Source organism: Euwallacea similis, chromosome 25 (genome assembly GCF_039881205.1).
Source record: "Euwallacea similis isolate ESF13 chromosome 25, ESF131.1, whole genome shotgun sequence".
Lineage (NCBI taxonomy): Eukaryota > Metazoa > Arthropoda > Insecta > Coleoptera > Curculionidae > Euwallacea > Euwallacea similis.
The window spans coordinates 1,234,875-1,253,481 of NC_089633.1; the positions used below are offsets into that span (position 1 = coordinate 1,234,875).

The window sequence follows — 18,607 nt, forward strand, 5'->3', positions numbered from 1 at the left end:
CTTAATTTCGTGCGACAAACCTACACTCCGAGCACTGTGATTTTCCTGAGACAAATGGTCAATCAGATTTTGACGATATTTTGAAGAATTTATAAAATGTATTTTAACTGTTCTAAACAAGATTTTCCGATTATTTTTGATTTGGTAATATTCTGCTCCGGATTTGATTATTACCGAAATGTATAGCTTTAGGCTTCCAAGGATCATATAATTGACGTTTTGTCGATTTTTTCTGTAAGCCTGCAAGTACTTTGTAATTTAAGAAATATGTCAATAGAAAAGGGTCAACATAACACAAATTTAAGGAAAATGCCGTCGCTTATCTCTAAAAATTTTGCAAATCCATAGAGGCTCCCAAAAGAGGTCCCATTTAATTCATAATTTTGAAACTACATAGAGACTCCGAGAAACAGGCCATCATTGACATTCATTAATATTGGAATCTCATAATTTTTCATTTTGTATGAAAAAGGGCGGAGTCTTACCAGAACATTTTGTGTATTTGCCACTTTAAATAAACCATAGACGTAATTATAAGGGTATTTCAAAATAATCAGTAGATATTCTATCAGTTACTCTAGATTTTGTTTGGTTACTGGAATATAATCAGTATATAATCATATTTTCTCAGTTTAAAAATATGTATATTTACAAAAGTATAAAAAATAAATACAAAAATTCACACAATTTAATCCATAAGTAAAATAAACTGCAAGCGTACATAATGTTAAAATATATGTAGATAATGTCTTTCATATTTACACATATGAATATACAGATATTAGGTAAATATTTTGCATGCATTCATCAAAAAGCATTTTATCGAAAAACCCCATATAGAAATCCCTATTTTACATTAAAATCCGAGGTAGATAAATTGTAAAGAACCACAAAAATAAGAGTTTAAATTCCACTGGCTTTCTAAGCGAAAAAAGCTATTGATTGTAACATTTATTCTTCTTATGAATGTGAACCTAAAAGAGGTAGAACTATGACACAGAAAAGTTTCTCAGAAATAGAGGTTGTTGTTCAAACTCCCAAATGAGGCTCCAATTTGCGGTAAACGTATAACCCTTAAGTTCACTTCATTGGGAGTGACAGTCCTCTTGAAAAACTTCTGGAACCTGGTGGTAAGGAGCCACACCTCCCCGTCAATCCATCTAAGTTCTGACGCGAACTGGATCAAAGTGGGATCATAAGCGATCAGACTGAAACACGCAAAAATGTAGTGATGACTCATTCAGGTAGATAACAAAGGAGACAAACTTTTGTTCGTTGCTGAGGGGATTCCACGAAGCCAAAGAAGTCTCAGTTAAAGGGCTGAAAAACAAAGTGTCATCGTTAGGATTCAATGTCAATCCCAACCCCTGCGAGGATTTTCTGCCAGCCAGAACAACAGGGATTTCCTCGAATTCGGCTGGAGGCCCTTTGGTAAGAGTTGCTGTTGGAATGCTGAATATCCTGGGTGGAGAAAGAAGATGTAATTAGAGTTAGTTAGAGATGTGGATACCTGCCTGTCTGTAGCTAAAGGTTGGTAAAAAAGAGTTGCCAACTTGGGGGAATGAGCCAGTCCCACAACCCCATCAGGCAAAGTAAAGCTTTCCCCTTGTATGGAGTAGGTGGCGAAGTTGGGGTCCGGGAACATACTCGGATGAGTAACTCGCCATGTTCGATCTCTCAAGGCGTCATAAACAATTATAGCTAGGCAAGATATAACAATGTTTAAAATATACTTAAATGTGAAAAACCATAACTCTTACATGGAGCAGCAGTGTCTGCAAGATACAAAAACGCAGAGTCACAAGAACCTTGCACTGACTCATCGATTATGAGATTGGCCAGCAATGAGGCAGGCCTCAGTACTTCCCTAGGGAACTCGACAGTCCTAATTGGCCGGTCAGTCTTAAGGTCAAAAACGACTAACTTGGGATTGCATATTCTTTGAAAATCATCTATCGAAGTCATTACGCCAGAATCCAATACCTTTAGGCATGAAATATCAAAATTTTAATTCCCAAGTTTTAGAAATGATTCTTCTTTTACCCATAGTCTCCCGCAAGAATCCATTCTTATCCTATAAACGCTTACTAATCCTGCACACACTGTAGAGTTATCCAGACCGAGGCCAGCCCCATGGAAAGACCAATCTGGGTAGGGTTTTAGTTGGGGACTGGAGCCGGAAGGGGTGTGTCTAGGGATAGTGGCTAGGGTTGCAGGATTCCCCGCTCTTAGTCTGGGCATGGCCAGGAAGATTCGATCTGGGGTCACTTCCAAGCCGGTGAAGATGGTGTTTTCAAGCCTAGAAGTATAATGGAATGTTCATCGAATTATTAAAGACATGGTGTAGATATACATACCTAAAATCGACTCTCCCGAAACTTGGAGGCGGTTCGAATTGAAGGAGACTCCATTGGTTGACTACCTCAAGTTGAAGTGAATTGATAGTTGTTAGGCAAATAATGAAGATGAGGAAGGATTTTTCTCTCATTTCTGGTGTTTCTGAAAAATTAGTTTGCGTATTACCCATTACTATTTGTCTTTTTGGCACTCAGTAATAGCACAATCGTACAAATCGGTGACATAAGTATGCAAAGTATCGTATTCTTACGTCGCCCACTTGGCCTGTCAGCTAAACGCGAAAGTAGGGGCGGAGTAGAACCTATAGCCCCTAGCCAAACACAACCATTTCGCTTCCTCCTCCCTCCTCCCTCGAATTTTTTTAAATTTTAAATATGCAGTTGTCCTCTTTAAACTTTTTGCCTCTGGCGATCGCTCATTTTGACCGTGTGTACGCTCATTAATAGCGTTTTCTATACTCCAATAAAATTTATGTTCTAGTGGCAGCATTAATTAAAAATTATATCATTTCCATTTACACAGTTTTAAATATTAATGTGCTTAAAGGATGGAAATAATTGCTAATGCATTGCTGCCATAATAGCAGTGTAATCAATTATAAATATACACGTATCATTATTTTAATTAACACTTATTTTATCCTTACCCTACTTTTTTGTTCGCAAAACCCTAAAAACGCCACAGCCAAAATAAACAATGATTTGTTTCCATTTCAATATATTTCCAATTCATTTAACCCATATTTTCGTTGCTTCGTTATATGGTGGAATAATGAGTACTTATTGCCCCCATACAACGAACCATAAATAAAACATTTCACACGCCAATTTAATAACTACAACCTTTTACGAGAAGCAACAATCGCTATTTAAATAATAAAATTTTTTCAAGCAATAGCAAATACGCATTAACAGCAAAACTCACGGTGTTAGTTAATTTAATCCGACACTTGAGCGATTAATTGCATTTTTTAAAACGGACAAGTAATTATTTCGTTTATTGGGCAAGGGAAAAGTCAATGCAGAATTCCAGGTTGTGTCATATATTCATGCTTTAAGAATGATATTAATATAGAATTACATTAAAATAAAGAAGATGAATATGGATAGCAATTGCTCCATTTTTCGTTATATTCGTCAATTTACAGGGTGTCTCTAAATGATCTGTGCAAAACTCTATCACTGATTCCTAAGATCGATACACGATGGTTTAACTCCTCTCTTGTTTTAGTCCAAAATTTGCCAATTTTCGAAATACAGGGCTTAAATTTTTTTTTATCTTTAAAAATTGTTTCTACTGCGGTGGCAGAAATTAAATAAAATCTTGTATTTATGGATTTTTAAGAAGGAGCTTAGATTTTAAAGCTTATAAAAGTTTAGAAGCATTACTGTTTTTCTGAGATATTTGCAGTTTAAATTATAAGATACACTTTGTTTCCAATCTGAATTATCCAGTGTTTTGCTATTGCTAAAAATGTTTGTGCTTTCTTCGATAGCGATTTCAGAGAAACACTGAATGCAAACTTTTTAGCAGTAAATCCAGATTTTAGTCTAAACTTCTTATGACAAATACAAAGTAATCATAATAAATGCGCATTTATAGCGAATAGACATCTATAAAATAATAACTAATAATGTACCATTTCGAATAATTCTAAAGTGTGAATAGTTTATTACAAAATAAAAGGAGACACCTCTTGCTAGACAATAATTCTAATAATTATTCGAGCCTAGTTTGACAATGAAACTAAAATTTTGATTTTGACTCGAAATATCTCAAGAAGGGAGGCTCATGGAGCCTTTGACTGGATATACCTTTTTTGCATAGAATATGTTGTGGAATAATATTTTTATTAATGCCTAATTTTATATTGCATGAGGAAAAAGTTACGCTCTTTTAAAGAAGGTCGTTAAGGCGGCGTAACGGCGACCTCTATTTTATTCGCCAAAAATGTAGGATTGCGATTTATCGCCTCTAAAAATTCCCAAATGGGTAATTTTATTGAATTATTGTCAATACAGCAGAGGTGATTAAATAATAACTTTAAAAAAATGTTCCCTGTATTTCGAAAATTGTCAACATTTGGACATGAGACATGTTGTGTTAAATCGCAGTGTATCGACCTCAGGAGTCTGTGGTAGAGTTTTGTACCGACAACCTAAAAACACCCTGTAGTCATGCATTTATGTACATTTTCAGTCTATATGTAATATGCTTTTGTTAACCGAAATTCCGCTTTGTAAATTCAATAAACCTCATCAGATTTCAGATTTTCAATGTCAATAATAATTTCTGATCAGTCATGCTTGGAAACCAGGCAAAAAATGTCGGTCAAATAATTTGCCTTGTCACTCATATGAACTAACGTTTAGGAAGTATATTACTTATTCTTAATTATTGTTTTTCTAACAGTAACACTTTAATAAATTGTTTTTCGTGTTTTTTCTTCACGACGGCATGTCTTATTAATTTTCTTAATATGCATGCTAATATGAAACGAATTAAACGAGTGATACTTTAAATGTAAAACAAAGCAAATTTCCATGTATAAAACGCATTTACAAAGACCTCATTACTGTCTTTTAATCCTAAAATGGAAGTATATCAATCATATTAATACCCAATAAATAAGCGTGGATTGCAGCTAACACTGAACAAGTTCTGTATGATATTAACGTTACCATAATAATACAGTGATTTATACAGGCTATTTTAAATGTGAAAAAAGTGTACCTTTGCAAGTTTCAATCTTCATTTGCCATTTTGCTCCAAAAAGAATATTTTAACGGGAGATAATTCCTTGAAAGTAGAGCAGACAGAGAAAGCTAGAAGGTCCCGACACACAATAATAACAACTCTACACGTGAAAAACATGATTGTTCAACATGATTTAAGTTCATTACCAAACCGTGAAAGTAAGGTACGTGCGGTAACATTTAATTGCCACACCACGGCATACGTGTGTCCATTTTTAACACCTGCGGTTTCCAAATTTAAGGGGTAATAAATCTACATTATAGTATGTGTTATCTAGGGCAATTTTTAAGTTCTAGGCTTTTAAGACGGAAACACACAAAAATTTAATGCTTCCAGAGTAATTCAGGTTAGTTAGTACGTATGGTGAAAGTTTTAAATTTTTTACATGTATGGCCAACGTGAGATATATGCATATTTTTGTACATTATGGAGTGATATGCTATATTGCGCCAAAATTGATAATTTTCTTCGCTTGTACCTCGTAATTCCGGATCTCGATGTCGCCACAGAATTTGTTTATTCATCGGTCAAAAAGAGGGAAAAAAGCAGCTGTTGTCCTTACATTCGAGATAATGCGTTCACCTGCATTATGGATTCTTGTTTTTCTCTAACCGCTAATTATAGTAATACATAGAAATGCAAAAAAAAACGAGCCTCATTAATAAAACTACGACAGGACATATTGATTGTTGTGTATGTTAATTTGCTTAATCACGGACCACAGCCCATATTACAGAGGCAAAAGTTGTCGCCGCATTAGGTAAATCAAATGATGAAATGATAGCTGATAATCATTAAAAAAATTTATTTTTTCCTTGGGCAGTATTGCAGTTATTAGGCTAAAGTTGACTTTCCTTCTGCCTTAATAATTTCTGACGCTGTAATTACATTTTTTGTATAATTAAAGCTTGTTGACATTATATGTGTTTCATGCGATTAGTAACATTTAGACGGTTGTTTTCAACAATTACGTGCACTACTTGTTGTTAGATGCAATATTTTTTATTGTCTTTTGTAAGTTAAATTAAACATTAAAGCGAAGTAAAAATCTTTATACGCACAAGTGCAGTACAATGCACCGACAAATGCCACTTTGATTTACGTGCGGTAAAACTCCTTACAGCACATATGCACTAAAATTTTACTTTCAGCTCACAAATGCATAAAGCTACTTTACCTCATATTAAAAGTGTATTGTTTTTCATATGTGGCAACAAAAGTAAGATAGAGTAGTTAAATGCTCAATGATCATGGAGAAGGATCAGAAAATAGAAGGAAAATAAGGCGGATATTAAGTCAATAACATGACGGGTAAGTTTTTGCGTATGCTCAATTTTATTGCTCTTATTCATTGCTGAATATCCAATACATATATTATTAAAATTTTGTGTTGAGTCAAGGAAATGGCCGGAGGAGAAAAATTTCTATTTTTTTTCTTGTGATTGTTAATACATGATTTTTTGTCAACATCTTTTGGAGTACGAGATATTCAACTTTTATGATGATGATGATGATAAGGGGAAACTTTTCTAAAGGGATTATACAGGTTTATTCACATTATGTTACACGGAATATTGTGGCTAAAGTATTTAATATTTCGATTTTTTTGCATTGTATCGAATGCAAATAAAGGTACATTTTATAATTATTTTCTTTTTATACGGGGGGCTGTAAATAAATGAGAAATATAAAAATTCCTTTTTATCAAATGGAACATTCAATATATTGGCGTCGTTTTAGATTTCTTGAGAAAAATAAATGTAAGTTTGATTAAGGTTTACTTACCCTAAACCTTAGGGATTTTGAAATTATTGAGATTTTGTAAAAATGTAGTATAAATTTAAAAACTCTGCTTTAAAAAAATTTAAACTGGAGTAAGCCGAAATTCAAACTAAACCTCAGGCATGAGGCATATTTCATACTATAATCATGAAAATTTAGATATTTTATACAGTGTGTCCAAAAAATAAGTTGAAAAATGTATTTATTTTGAAGAATATTAACTTGCTTAATTTAAATAAAACACCGTATATTTGATTAATAAAAGTAACAGATAGAGATATTACCAATCGAAAACTATTATACTTTCCTATACCTAAATGTACAAGTTTCCTTCGAAAATTAAGATTAAAAAAAAAGTAGAAAATCCTATCACATTTTATATCAGTTGCCATGGTTACATCTAAAATGCCAGCATAAAAAGTCATGTTTATACGTTCTTATTTCGAATAATTTTTTATTTATAATATTTTCAATGCTATTTGCGTAATTTACATGACAAAGGATAATATTTATGTTTTCGAAGTATTCTCGATACACTAGACTGACTTATGTTGGTACTTTGAGAAATCTGGGCTTAACTAATATGAAGATTAAAGAAATGAATTTGATGCACTTGATGCTCTTATCGCAAATGATGTAAATACTATTTACGTAAGTTACTCAAATAGTATTGAAAATACCATAAATAAAAAATTACCCGAAACAAGAACGTATAGACATAATTTTTTATATTGGTATTTTAGACATTACCATGGCAACTGATACAAAAAATAATAGGACTTTTTATTTTTATTTTAATCTTAATTGTAGAAGAAAACTTGTACATTTAGGTATGGGAAAGTATAATAGTTTTCGTTTGATAATATCTTTATCTGTTACTCCAAGTAATCAAATATAGGGCGTTCCATTTAGATTAAACAAATTAATACTCTTCAAAATAAATGCATTTTTCAACTTATTTTTTGGACACACAGTATAGGATATCTAAATTTTCATGACTATAGCATGAAATATGCCTTATGCCTAAGGTTTGGTGCGAATTTCCGCTTACTTCAGTTTAAAATTTTTTAAAGCAGAGTTTTTAAATTTACACTACATTTTTACAAAATCTCAATAGTTTCAAAATTCCTAAGGTTTAGGTTTTTATTTTTTTTAATTAATTTATTTTTTTTTTAATCAAGTTTTTTATCAAATTTACCTTTATTTTTCTGAAGAAATCTAAAACGCTGCTAATATATTGGCTGTTCCATCTAAAAAAACGTAACTTTGATATATCTCACTTATTTACAACCCCCCGTATAAAAGGAAAATAATTATAAAATATACCTCTATTTGCGTTCTATACAATGCAAAAAAAATCGAAATATTAAATACTTTAGCCACAATATTTCGTGTGACATGTTCTGAATAACTCCCTGCACAGCATAAGGGTTAAATAGAGACATTGAAACGTTGTCGCCCTTTCATAAAATGATTGCAGAATTTATTCTAACATAGTACATATGTAGTTTTGAATCAAATTCTTTGCTAACATTTGGAGGCCTAAATAAAGACCTATTCATCCAAACAACATTATTTTCCCTTTGTTTGTTGTTCATTATATAACTTCTATTAACCCCATTCTACATTTAAAACTACACGACGTCATCAAACACTCCGTGTAAGGTCGCATAATAGCCATGTCAATATCAGACATGAGTTATTAAATTGATCTTATCTCTTTTGCCGCCGAAACTCACATCTGACCATACTCAAACTAGATCAGCCTTCAAAAGAAAAAGTCCCATTGATCGTACACATGTATGAGGTATCACCCATGCCTCAGGAAAATTGTGCAAGCTGTTATGGTACAGGTTAGTGCCAATTGAAATACAATGGGTCGTTATTGCAGTGTGGCATTGTGCGTGTGCGGGAAAATATAAATGAAGCAACGAGGAATTTAAATTAATTATTCATACATTGGAAAAATAATCGAGAATTGATTATAAGAGAGGAAAATTCTTCAAGGATGTTTGAATTCAGGAAAACGCCTCCGGCTTCCCTTTGTAAATAGCCATTTAATTAGCATTTAAAGAACAGAAACCAAACTGGAGCACTGTAATTTCCATTACCCATAAATTCCGAATTTTTAAAAACTTTAAACTGTTCTAGAAGTAACGCACTCAATCGGAACAATTTGATGTGGCACCTATTCTATGGCCGTTTGCTCTGGTGCCCGGGTACCAAAGCAGCAGCCATATAACAGCCGGTTGCTTTGTTGTTTTTCTAGGAAGTAACTACAGTTGTAATAAAGATTGATAATTAAGTAGGATTGGGTCAAAGAAGCAAGAAAAAATGGCGACATGTGTATGTAGTAATATGTACAGGTGTGGGATATTTTTTGTGCTCACTATTAAAGATCAGCTTTGAGAGTAGATGTATAAACATGATTAAAAAAATATTTTTTTTAAGTGAATGTTCACAGTGGTTTTGCACATAGAGGACGATTAGATTGGTGACCATTTATTTTACATAGTGTCCCACGTCATTTCGTGGGATTGATTTTAGTTATTTCCCACAAAAATGTCAAATTTTATCTCCATGTTTGCAAATCCGTCGTTAAATATTAATTTATAATGCAAATTTACTTAAGTTTTAGTTTACATGTCCAGTGTTCCCTCCTTTCCTTTTGACGTAACTTTTCGGTTTCTTTTCAAAAACAGCTGGACCCCATTCAAGTTTTCCTTAGTAGAAATGTTTCTTGGGGTTGTAATGTACCCTTAGGCTACGCCTATGAATTTTCACTACTTGAGTGGTATGTCCGGGATGGCCATATGTTGGGAACCCATTATCTTCCAATAAGGGTTACCCTTCATAAAAACTTTCACTCCTTTTCCTCGTCAAGACAAAAGTCTAAAATATCCACATTTTGCTAAAATCTCACTACAGCTGCAACACCCCCGTAAATCATCTTTTCTTACCATTATCTTGACGTTACGGGTTAAGGATTTAGAAAGTTATCATCTGTGGATTGTCTCGTTAATTGCCTAAAACCGAAGTACGCTTATGGGTACTGACCCCCAGATTTAATACTTAAGATACCCCGAAGCTTGTAAAAGAGGATAACCATTTTGACCATTTTACCATTATAATAATATGACTCGACGCTCCCGGAATTTTGTCACTTCCCTCATGAACTCTTGGCTCTCTCTATTGAAATGTCAATTTAATCCCGAGATCTTTAGTTTTGTAAACGATTAAGGGTTGTGTGTGTCATCACGAGTGGAATAAAAATCTCCTAAAGTGTTCCCGAGTTTTGTTTCGCGAGTTCCATTACAGGGTCATATATGAGTTTTACTCTAGTATGCGTAGCATTATTCCATTATAGACCTTGACAATGATCGTCCAAACTGTCCATAGAGAATCCTGCTAGTTTAGATCCGTTAACCTTGGATTTGTTCCATTTTTATTGCGTTAAAGTAATTAGCTACAAACGGTGTAATATATCATAATTCAGTATGAAATATTTTCCTTTTATTTTACTTGAGAATATCCGCATTCTTTGACAAAGGACCCTTCCAAATTTCAATAATTTCATTTTATTGTTGAACTTCCCCTTTTTTATTCCCCAATATCTGTTCTAGAATATCTGATTTGGAGGTCTTGGTAAGAATTCCTCAGAACTTCGTGTGTGATCTTGTAAACATTCCTGACACTTAAGGATCTTCTAAGCACTTTCAAAATAAATGTAAAAAGCATTTTGCCGTAATTCGAAAATTTTCGAGGCATCCTATACATATATTTAAAATTATGTTCAGCATATACATTTACCTTCATGTTATAATTTTTATATTCAAACGGTTCTTCTATCTACGAAGTTTTCAGGTAATTGCTGACCAAGAGATTTTAGAATATACAGTCTGTCCCAGATAAGGATGAACAGCATGGGGATCTCGGAAACGGTAATAGATACAAAATGGTTTAAATTGGGAAAAAGTTGGGCAATTTAAAGCAAATTAATAATCTATTTTTATATCGGAGAAATTCCGAATGGTTACGAAGATATCCGGAAAAAACGAATTTGGCGGTTTTCGTTTTTTGCAAATAACTCTTATGCGGTTATAGTTAGAGGAATAAAAGTTTTATATTATTAAAGCACTTTTTTGAGAACTGTTTAGCAGTGTTGCCAGTTTGCTTATTACATCCTTACTTTCGGAGAAAAATAAGTAAACTTTTGATTTTCATATGGGCGTGATATCAATTATTTATATTTTCAAAATCGTCATAAAATTCTCTTTTCAGCCATGTATTACATTTAATATTTTTCTCAGAAACTCTATGAGTTATAGCAATTAAAGCATTTTTTGATAAGTCGGCCATGATTTTGACTTATAGTAATGGTACACATTAAATAAATGAATGCTGTGGAAACGTCAAAATTATTTAAAAGTATAAATATATTACTGGTATCAGCCTAAAATTAAAAAAATAATTGTTTCAAATTATTATTATGCACACGTCAAACAAATTTAAGGTTTTGCAACTTTTAAATAATTTTGACGTTTCCACAGCATTCATTTATTTAATGTGTACCATTACTATAAGTCAAAATCATGGCCGACTTATCAAAAAATGCTTTAATGGCTATAACTCATAGAGTTTCTGAGAAAAATATTAAATGTAATACATGGCTGAAAAGAGAATTTTATGACGATTTTGAAAATATAAATAATTGATATCACGCCCATATGAAAATCAAAAGTTTACTCATTTTTCTCCGAAAGTAAGGATGTAATAAGCAAACTGGCAACACTGCTAAACAGTTCTCAAAAAAGTGCTTTAATAATATAAAACTTTTATTCCTCTAACTATAACCGTATAAGAGTTATTTGCAAAAAACGAAAACCGCCAAATTCGTTTTTTCCGGATATCTTCGTAACCATTCGGAATTTCTCCGATATAAAAACAGATTATTAATTTGCTTTAAATTGCTCAACTTTTTCCCAATTTAAACCATTTTGTATCTATTACCGTTTCCGAGATCCCCATGCTGTTCATCCTTATCTGGGACAGACTGTATATATCTGCATCACAATCCGAAAAAAATAAATATTTACTAAAATAGTTTTTATTTTTTCTTAAGCTGATTTGAAGATATTTCTTAAAATAAATTTCACATCTTCATAGCCTCTTTTTCTTTTGTAGAGAATGGTACCATCATGCGAAAAATGACAACCTCGCAACAGTTCTTTGTCAGGCAGCCATCTTCCTGCTATGAGTGTTTTGGGCGTGAGTTACTTCACTCAGGGAGACTGAGATTAGCGGCCATGTTGCCAAACCTTTTGAAAATTCGTAATACTACCTGAATAGTCATGATCCACTGTAATGAACAATAAGACTGAACATTTACTAGCTAAATGCAAAATTATTCATGTCCTGTCCACTTTAACTACAAGGTATTAGTTAGCTTTTTGGTTTCTATGGAAACTAATTTAATGTTAAGGTTAACAGAACGTTAATAAATTGGCACAAACAGAATTGATAAAAACGTCATGACATTTCGATTACTAAGGAAGTACATATATAACATTTTTCAAAAAATGCAGAAAATTAATTTTCAATGGCATAACAGGGAAGGAAAGTGCTTTTTTTTGGTCAAGATAAATTAGGCATTATGTCATAAAGATAAATAGTTAGTGATAATAAAACGTATGAGTTTACTTATAAGTTGAGGATACAAAGTACACAGTTTTACTCCTGGGAAATAACATTTGTTAAAATTTTTCCGTGTTTCTTCATACAAATAATATTTTTACTGAATTTTAAAACTTACGAGCTGCAGTTCACTTTAAAAAATCCTTTTGAAACTTCGTGCTTTTCGGCACATGTACTCCCGCACAACACCGCACTAAGTATCAACCTTCTGGTACTACCCCGAACAATCCAAGACAATCTTTAAACATCGATTCTTCATTCGCAGGACGGAACCACTTTCGCTGTGTGGCAGCCCTTCCATTGCGCCCCTCGACCTCGGCGAGCCCCCGGTACCACAAATTATGGTACCGGGCGTCAACCGGAGGGGGCGACCTTACGCGCGATTTCCATGTGCGTACCGTCATTCAACTGCGTTAATTATGTAATTCGCTTTGGTTGTTCGTTAGCGAACTTTACTATTAATTCTTTGTTGCACCCAATTAGTCGTACCGCGCGGAGCTGTGCGTTTCGTTACAGTTTTTGTTCAAAATTAACGTGGTTTTTGGGAGAGGCAACAGATTTAATTTCGATTTCACGGTTTACTTTCAGGGATTTGAGGATGACAACGTGAAAACCAAAGGAAGAATTTCTTTATTAATAGGGCAGTTAATTGGCCGACCTCGTCATCGAGGATGACGATTTTTTTTGTTGGAGCTGATTTAATTAAAACTGTGTCAGTATTGTCGATCAAAAGTAAGAATGTTGATTTCTCAATATTGTTTCTCAGACTGTCTTTTACGGCGTTTTCAGGTCGATTTTGAACAGCACGGCAATGGAAAAGCCTTTTAAAGTATTTTGGCAAAAAATTATACGTATAATTATTACAAAACATAGACTCAACACACAAACACAAGCCTTGCGGTGTCGCTGAATGGCAAAATCAATTACTTTCAAATCATAGTATTTTTGCTCTATAATAAAAATGATTCAATTCTGTTTGTCATGATTATACAACTGTTTTTATATTTTTTTAATCGTGCAAATGGAATAAATGTTAGTTCTGCATGCATGGAGTTTGCACAGGGTGATGTCTTCGTTTTCTTGATCTCTTTCAAACAAAAACCTCTCCATTCGGTCATAATCTTGCGATAACAATATATTAAAATTCCAGATGAATTAGCAAGCACTCAACCATATTTGTCAGCACCAAATTTGATCGTGTAATTAGTGTAGTACCGCCCAGACTCACTTAATCTATTTACACCCAAGTTAAACAAACAATACTTTTTCAACATTATTTTAATCAAGGACGGTCACTTTTTTACACCCAGAAGCATAGGAAATGTATCGTACCAAATCTGAAACTTATACGAATGTTCAGGCATGTATGTCCTTAAACCTCCCAAAAAAATCTCCTTAAAGATGGGGAATTCATAATTTTTGAATTTATTCATCATATTCGTCACATTCATCATATTGAATAGTGTTACTTCCTAGTGCGTTCACGCAGTTGTCAAAAATCGATTTCTTTCTATGTACATTTTCGATTCTCGACATGTAAATCTCGTTCGAGAACGCAATCGCATTCGATACGAATAATGGCTAATTACGGTTGCATGTCGGTGGACTTGTAATGCACATAAACACTTACTGAGCAACAATTATTTTTGTTGTGTGCCGATCACGTGACCCACATAGATCCGCACTATATTGCCCAAGGTGTAGTCTTAATGCCCTAAATTCTTATTAAAAGCACGTGTGCATGTATTGATAAATACTAATTTAATTTAAAAAAATGCATAAATTATTTATTGCAAAGTTGGTCATAGTGATTAATTGGTTGTTTTGAGGCTTTTATGAATGAAAACTTTCTACTACCCATACACGAATGATATTAACGACTAACTTCGAAAATGATCATTTACATAAGGAGCTGGGCGACAAATTGCTGATAAGTTGGGCGAATGTAGGTAAAATTATTTAATTCGCTTTCTTTTCATTGCAGATACCATCAGGTGAAAAGTGAAACTAACAGTAGAAATGGAACTTTTTTCCTGCCGGTAAGTTGTTTTAACCAAAAGTAAATTATTAGTAGAGATATGAATTTAAAATTACTTCATAAAATATGATATTCATAGTAAGATACTAATCACTAACGTCGCACAGCATTGCTGTATCCAAACCTGAGGAATGTAGTATTTCTTTGTTTACGCGATAAGGTTGAATAGGTTGGGTCGAATTCTCCACTCACTTTCAGTTGTAATGACACCCGATTTGTGTTTGGTATCAATTCACCAAACCCAATATACTTATGGTTGTGGACAGTTCTAGTCCAATAATTTTGACCAATGGCTGCCAAGATATAGATTATATCAGTGGCTGCAATATCAGGTTTATTTGCAACCTTAGAAACAGTAGGATGTGTGGTGTTCGAAGAGCGTGTAGTAAGAGGATGTAATACCGCAACTTTTTTATTAAATGGAAATATCTCTTATCATTTTTCAAAATAGCTCGATGTAAACATGGGAGATTAATGGTACTTTTTTCCCGTTGGGACATAAAAATTCGCGATCAGGTATATTACTGTTTTCTTATTTTGTTCGACTACTTTCACACTAGGAGTGATATTGGGACCTGTTTCAAGGACCTGCTCCTTGGTTTTCCCAAATTTTTATTTAGATCGGTGACATTTTGCATAGTATCTCAAAAAATTTGGCACCAAAGGTTTACCAAATTGAGAAAAATTAAGAATTTTTTTACTCATGTTATGCCAAAATGAGCTGTACGCCAATGCAGTTATGCTCATCAAAAAAACCCACGTTTTGTTTTATTTTTACGACATTTTCGAATAGACCAGCAACTTCATTCAAGTATTTCCATCGAACTATTTATGGGAACTACTTGAGCAAACACATTGCTGAGCTCTTTTATTTTCAAAGCATTAGGCTGCAAATGCAGTGACGTAAGCTATCAGAATGTAAGCCACGTTGTCAAAATTAAATTTATTTCCTTAGTTTTCAGGAATTTGAAAAAATTATTTCTTGGTGTCTTCCTATTCCACGCGTTATTAACACGTAATTGAACGTTTTTCTCTTACTTCAGTGGGATCACAATTGTCAAATAAGAAAGTATTTTATAAGGCGCGCATTCTATTTATTGAATTGGTTTCACCTCCCTCTTTGATAGGCCCCTGGATGCTGATTTCTCTGTTTCTACAGAATTATAGGACCATTCACGTACAAAGCGAATTTTTCAAAGTATAGATTGCATTCTTGTCTCATTTTTTTATACAGTGTTTTTATGTTTGCGTTGTTGGTGACGTTTTTCGCATTCATAAGCACGATAAGAAATACTTTGTTAAAAAATCTTCCAAAGCAGGCATTAAACACAAAATCCCCAGCTCTTTAAATTAAACAAAGTGGCAATTGAAGGTACTATTGTATACATAATATAGAAGTCCAGCATTTAACCGGGCTCGTAATTCATGGCAGTGCAACAACAAAAATGCATTATCTTTTAAAGTTCAGTTGTGGGCACGACATACCACGCCCACCACCGCAATGCAGATAATACTAATCAAACACAATAATCACCTTCGTGTTGACTTAATCATAGCTTAATCCAACTTCAGAATAATATTTAATAGTAATTATGTATTAAATAACACCGCCTTATTCTTTTAAGATTGAGCCATTAGAAGGGAGTAATGATGATTCTTTAATTTACTGAAAATGATTATATTGTTATGTAGAACAATGGTTCAAATATTGATATCGCTTTGAATAATAATTATAGTGCAACTAAAACACTTTCAGGGACAAAGCGATGACTTCACATATACAAGAATTTTTATTGTGTAATAGGTACATCCACCCAGGAAAAAATTGTCACCGATGCAAGTGAACTCGAACACTTTAGTTTGATCAATTTTTGCTATATTCAGGGTCGTAGAAATGATACATGCCATGACCCCTGCGTTGTTTTTGATTGTACGCTATAAATGCTCAAAACAAGTGTAGTTAAAATCACTCCATTAATGTGTGTCAAAAAAAAATACAAGTACCATGATCCTGCTGCTCATTGGTACTAGCGTGATTGTCCCCATCTTAACTGCTTCCTGCGACAAGAACCATCAGAGTATCTTCAAAATCTCGGGCCATAATGTTGAATTTCCCTGCCAGAACTGCCTAGACATCTACTCATCTACAGGCAGATACGTCCCCAGAAACATGATAGCAACCAGATTACAAATCTTTAAAGATAATGCCATAGTAGCCCTACCCAGGTACCGACCAGGAGTACCCTTCACAGTTGCCCAATTCAAGTTGGATTCCGACCTTTGGAAACCCCAATTAAAACCGTTTCCTTCTTGGACTAGCCAGGAAGAGGGCAATTGCAAAGCTATTCAGAATGCAGTAGATTTATTCATGGACCCTTTAGCGACACTTTGGATGCTGGATTTGGGCATTTGCAATACTCTGAAGCAGCCGGTGAGGAGATGCAGCCCTAAAATATGGGGAATAAGCCCCGAAGATGGTAAAATTGTTAAGACTGTCAGCTTAGATTCTTTAGTGAGTAAGGAAAGTCGGCTGCAGTTTTTGATCGTAGATTATTCTGTTGAAATGATACCATTTGCCTACATCTCAGATGCAGGTACTGGAGCAATAATTGTACTTAACTTAGCACTAAGCACTGGCTACAGAGTGGTTTTGCCAGGAGTCGTAGCTGCTCATTGCGGAGCCAAAGACATCCTCTATCTACAACTATCGCGCAACGATTCAGGCAATATTCTCTACTTCAGCTACCTCTCTTCCCCAAGATTATTCTCAATTAAAGCCTCCTATTTGCAAACTCGACATACCGCAGATGCCTTGGTGGACGTTGGAGGGAAACCTGCAGGTACCCAAATGGTGCTTCTAGGCAGCAATAATGGGTCCATTTACTTTCGATATAAAGGAGCGTCGGATATTTATCTCTGGAACTGCGATTCCAGTTTCAAAGCTGATAATTTCGTCTTGGTACAGAAGGGAGGCGAATGCCGGATGGCCACTCAGGTGGTTTCTGGATGGAAGCAGCTTATGTTGGTTATTGAGAGCAATTTTCATGACTTCATCACTAATTCTACTGAATCTTTTGACACCAGCGTGGCTGTCTACCCTCTTGACAAAGCCAGTGATTGTGCGTGAACTGCCTAAATTTTCTATTTGTTTTATAATAAAAATTTTCTGAAGATCGATCCTTTATTTAATTTAAATCAGCCGACAAATGGTTCCTTATAGATAAAAATAGGATTTAGGGTTTCTCTGTAAATTTGCTGCTGTAAACCGAATTAATTTGACTTCTTATGTAACCAGAAATACATTACCTGTTCAAGTTGATTCATGAGCGACCTCTAAAAATCGTCGATGAACTAAAATCTTTAATAGTTTAGCTATGTTTACACCGTCGACGAAAATTTGTTTTTGCGACTATTTTAATTGGACAGTTATTTACTTAGATTTGCAAGAAACTTTTGAACCTTCTTAATGTTTAAAGGTTATTTCTGGCCACTTAATGAATACTTTTTGTTTTTAAATTTTTTTACTGAATTGCAATATTCTATTTTGCGTTTAATAAGTAGCTTTCTGCGTTAGTTTGATCCACAAATAGGTGAAACTTTCTATGTTTCATAGATATCTATACCCTCTTATCAAAGTGATTAACTTTGTTACTAGTGCTTAAATTTTCCGTAGTGCTTTGTAATACGAATTTCAATACGGCGATTTTTTATTTAGTTTAAATTAGGCGTCAAAAGTTGGTTCTTTGTATGAAGACAGTCGTGCTGGAAATAATAGGCAGATAATTTGAGTATAATGAATGTTTATTAGTGAAATTATACGGGCAACTAAAAATGTAGCACGGGGTAATTGAAATTTGCTATTATTCTATGAAACTGGCTATTATTATTGGATATCACACTGTCTTGCGATAGAATTTATAGGAAATATCTACCTCGGATTACGAGTAGGATTTTTGCAAGTTCTCATTCTCTCCTTGA

General features: G+C 33.9%; 2 protein-coding genes across 2 annotated transcripts; one reads left to right on the forward strand and one right to left on the reverse strand.

The window, feature by feature from the left end:
- Window positions 1-716: 716 nt before the first annotated feature.
- On the reverse strand, window positions 717-12,927 carry yellow-e (L-dopachrome tautomerase yellow-e). Its single transcript, XM_066402239.1, has 7 exons — window positions 12,710-12,927; window positions 2,358-2,499; window positions 2,044-2,299; window positions 1,761-1,983; window positions 1,515-1,701; window positions 1,267-1,461; window positions 717-1,208 (listed from the first exon to the last, which is right to left on the reverse strand). The coding sequence occupies exons 2-7, from the start codon at window positions 2,486-2,488 to the stop codon at window positions 1,010-1,012; spliced, it is 1,191 nt and encodes a 396-aa protein (XP_066258336.1). The 5' UTR covers window positions 2,489-2,499; window positions 12,710-12,927; the 3' UTR covers window positions 717-1,009.
- A 3,007-nt stretch (window positions 12,928-15,934) lies between these two features.
- LOC136416824 (protein yellow-like) lies at window positions 15,935-17,830 on the forward strand. The gene has a single exon (XM_066402190.1). It carries the CDS (start codon window positions 16,635-16,637, stop codon window positions 17,754-17,756), a length of 1,122 nt encoding a protein of 373 aa, XP_066258287.1. The 5' UTR covers window positions 15,935-16,634; the 3' UTR covers window positions 17,757-17,830.
- The last annotated feature ends 777 nt before the right edge of the window (window positions 17,831-18,607 follow it).

Coding starts and splice junctions, on each gene's coding strand:
- yellow-e (XM_066402239.1), bottom strand. CDS start 2,488: ATGAGAGAAAAATCCTTCCTCATCTTCATTATTTGCCTAACAACTATC. Junction 1,984..2,043: donor ATTCTTGCGGGAGACTATGG/GTAAAAGAAGAA, acceptor TCATGCCTAAAG/GTATTGGATTCTGGCGTAAT. Junction 1,702..1,760: donor TGCAGACACTGCTGCTCCAT/GTAAGAGTTATG, acceptor TATCTTGCCTAG/CTATAATTGTTTATGACGCC.
- LOC136416824 (XM_066402190.1), top strand. CDS start 16,635: ATGATCCTGCTGCTCATTGGTACTAGCGTGATTGTCCCCATCTTAACT.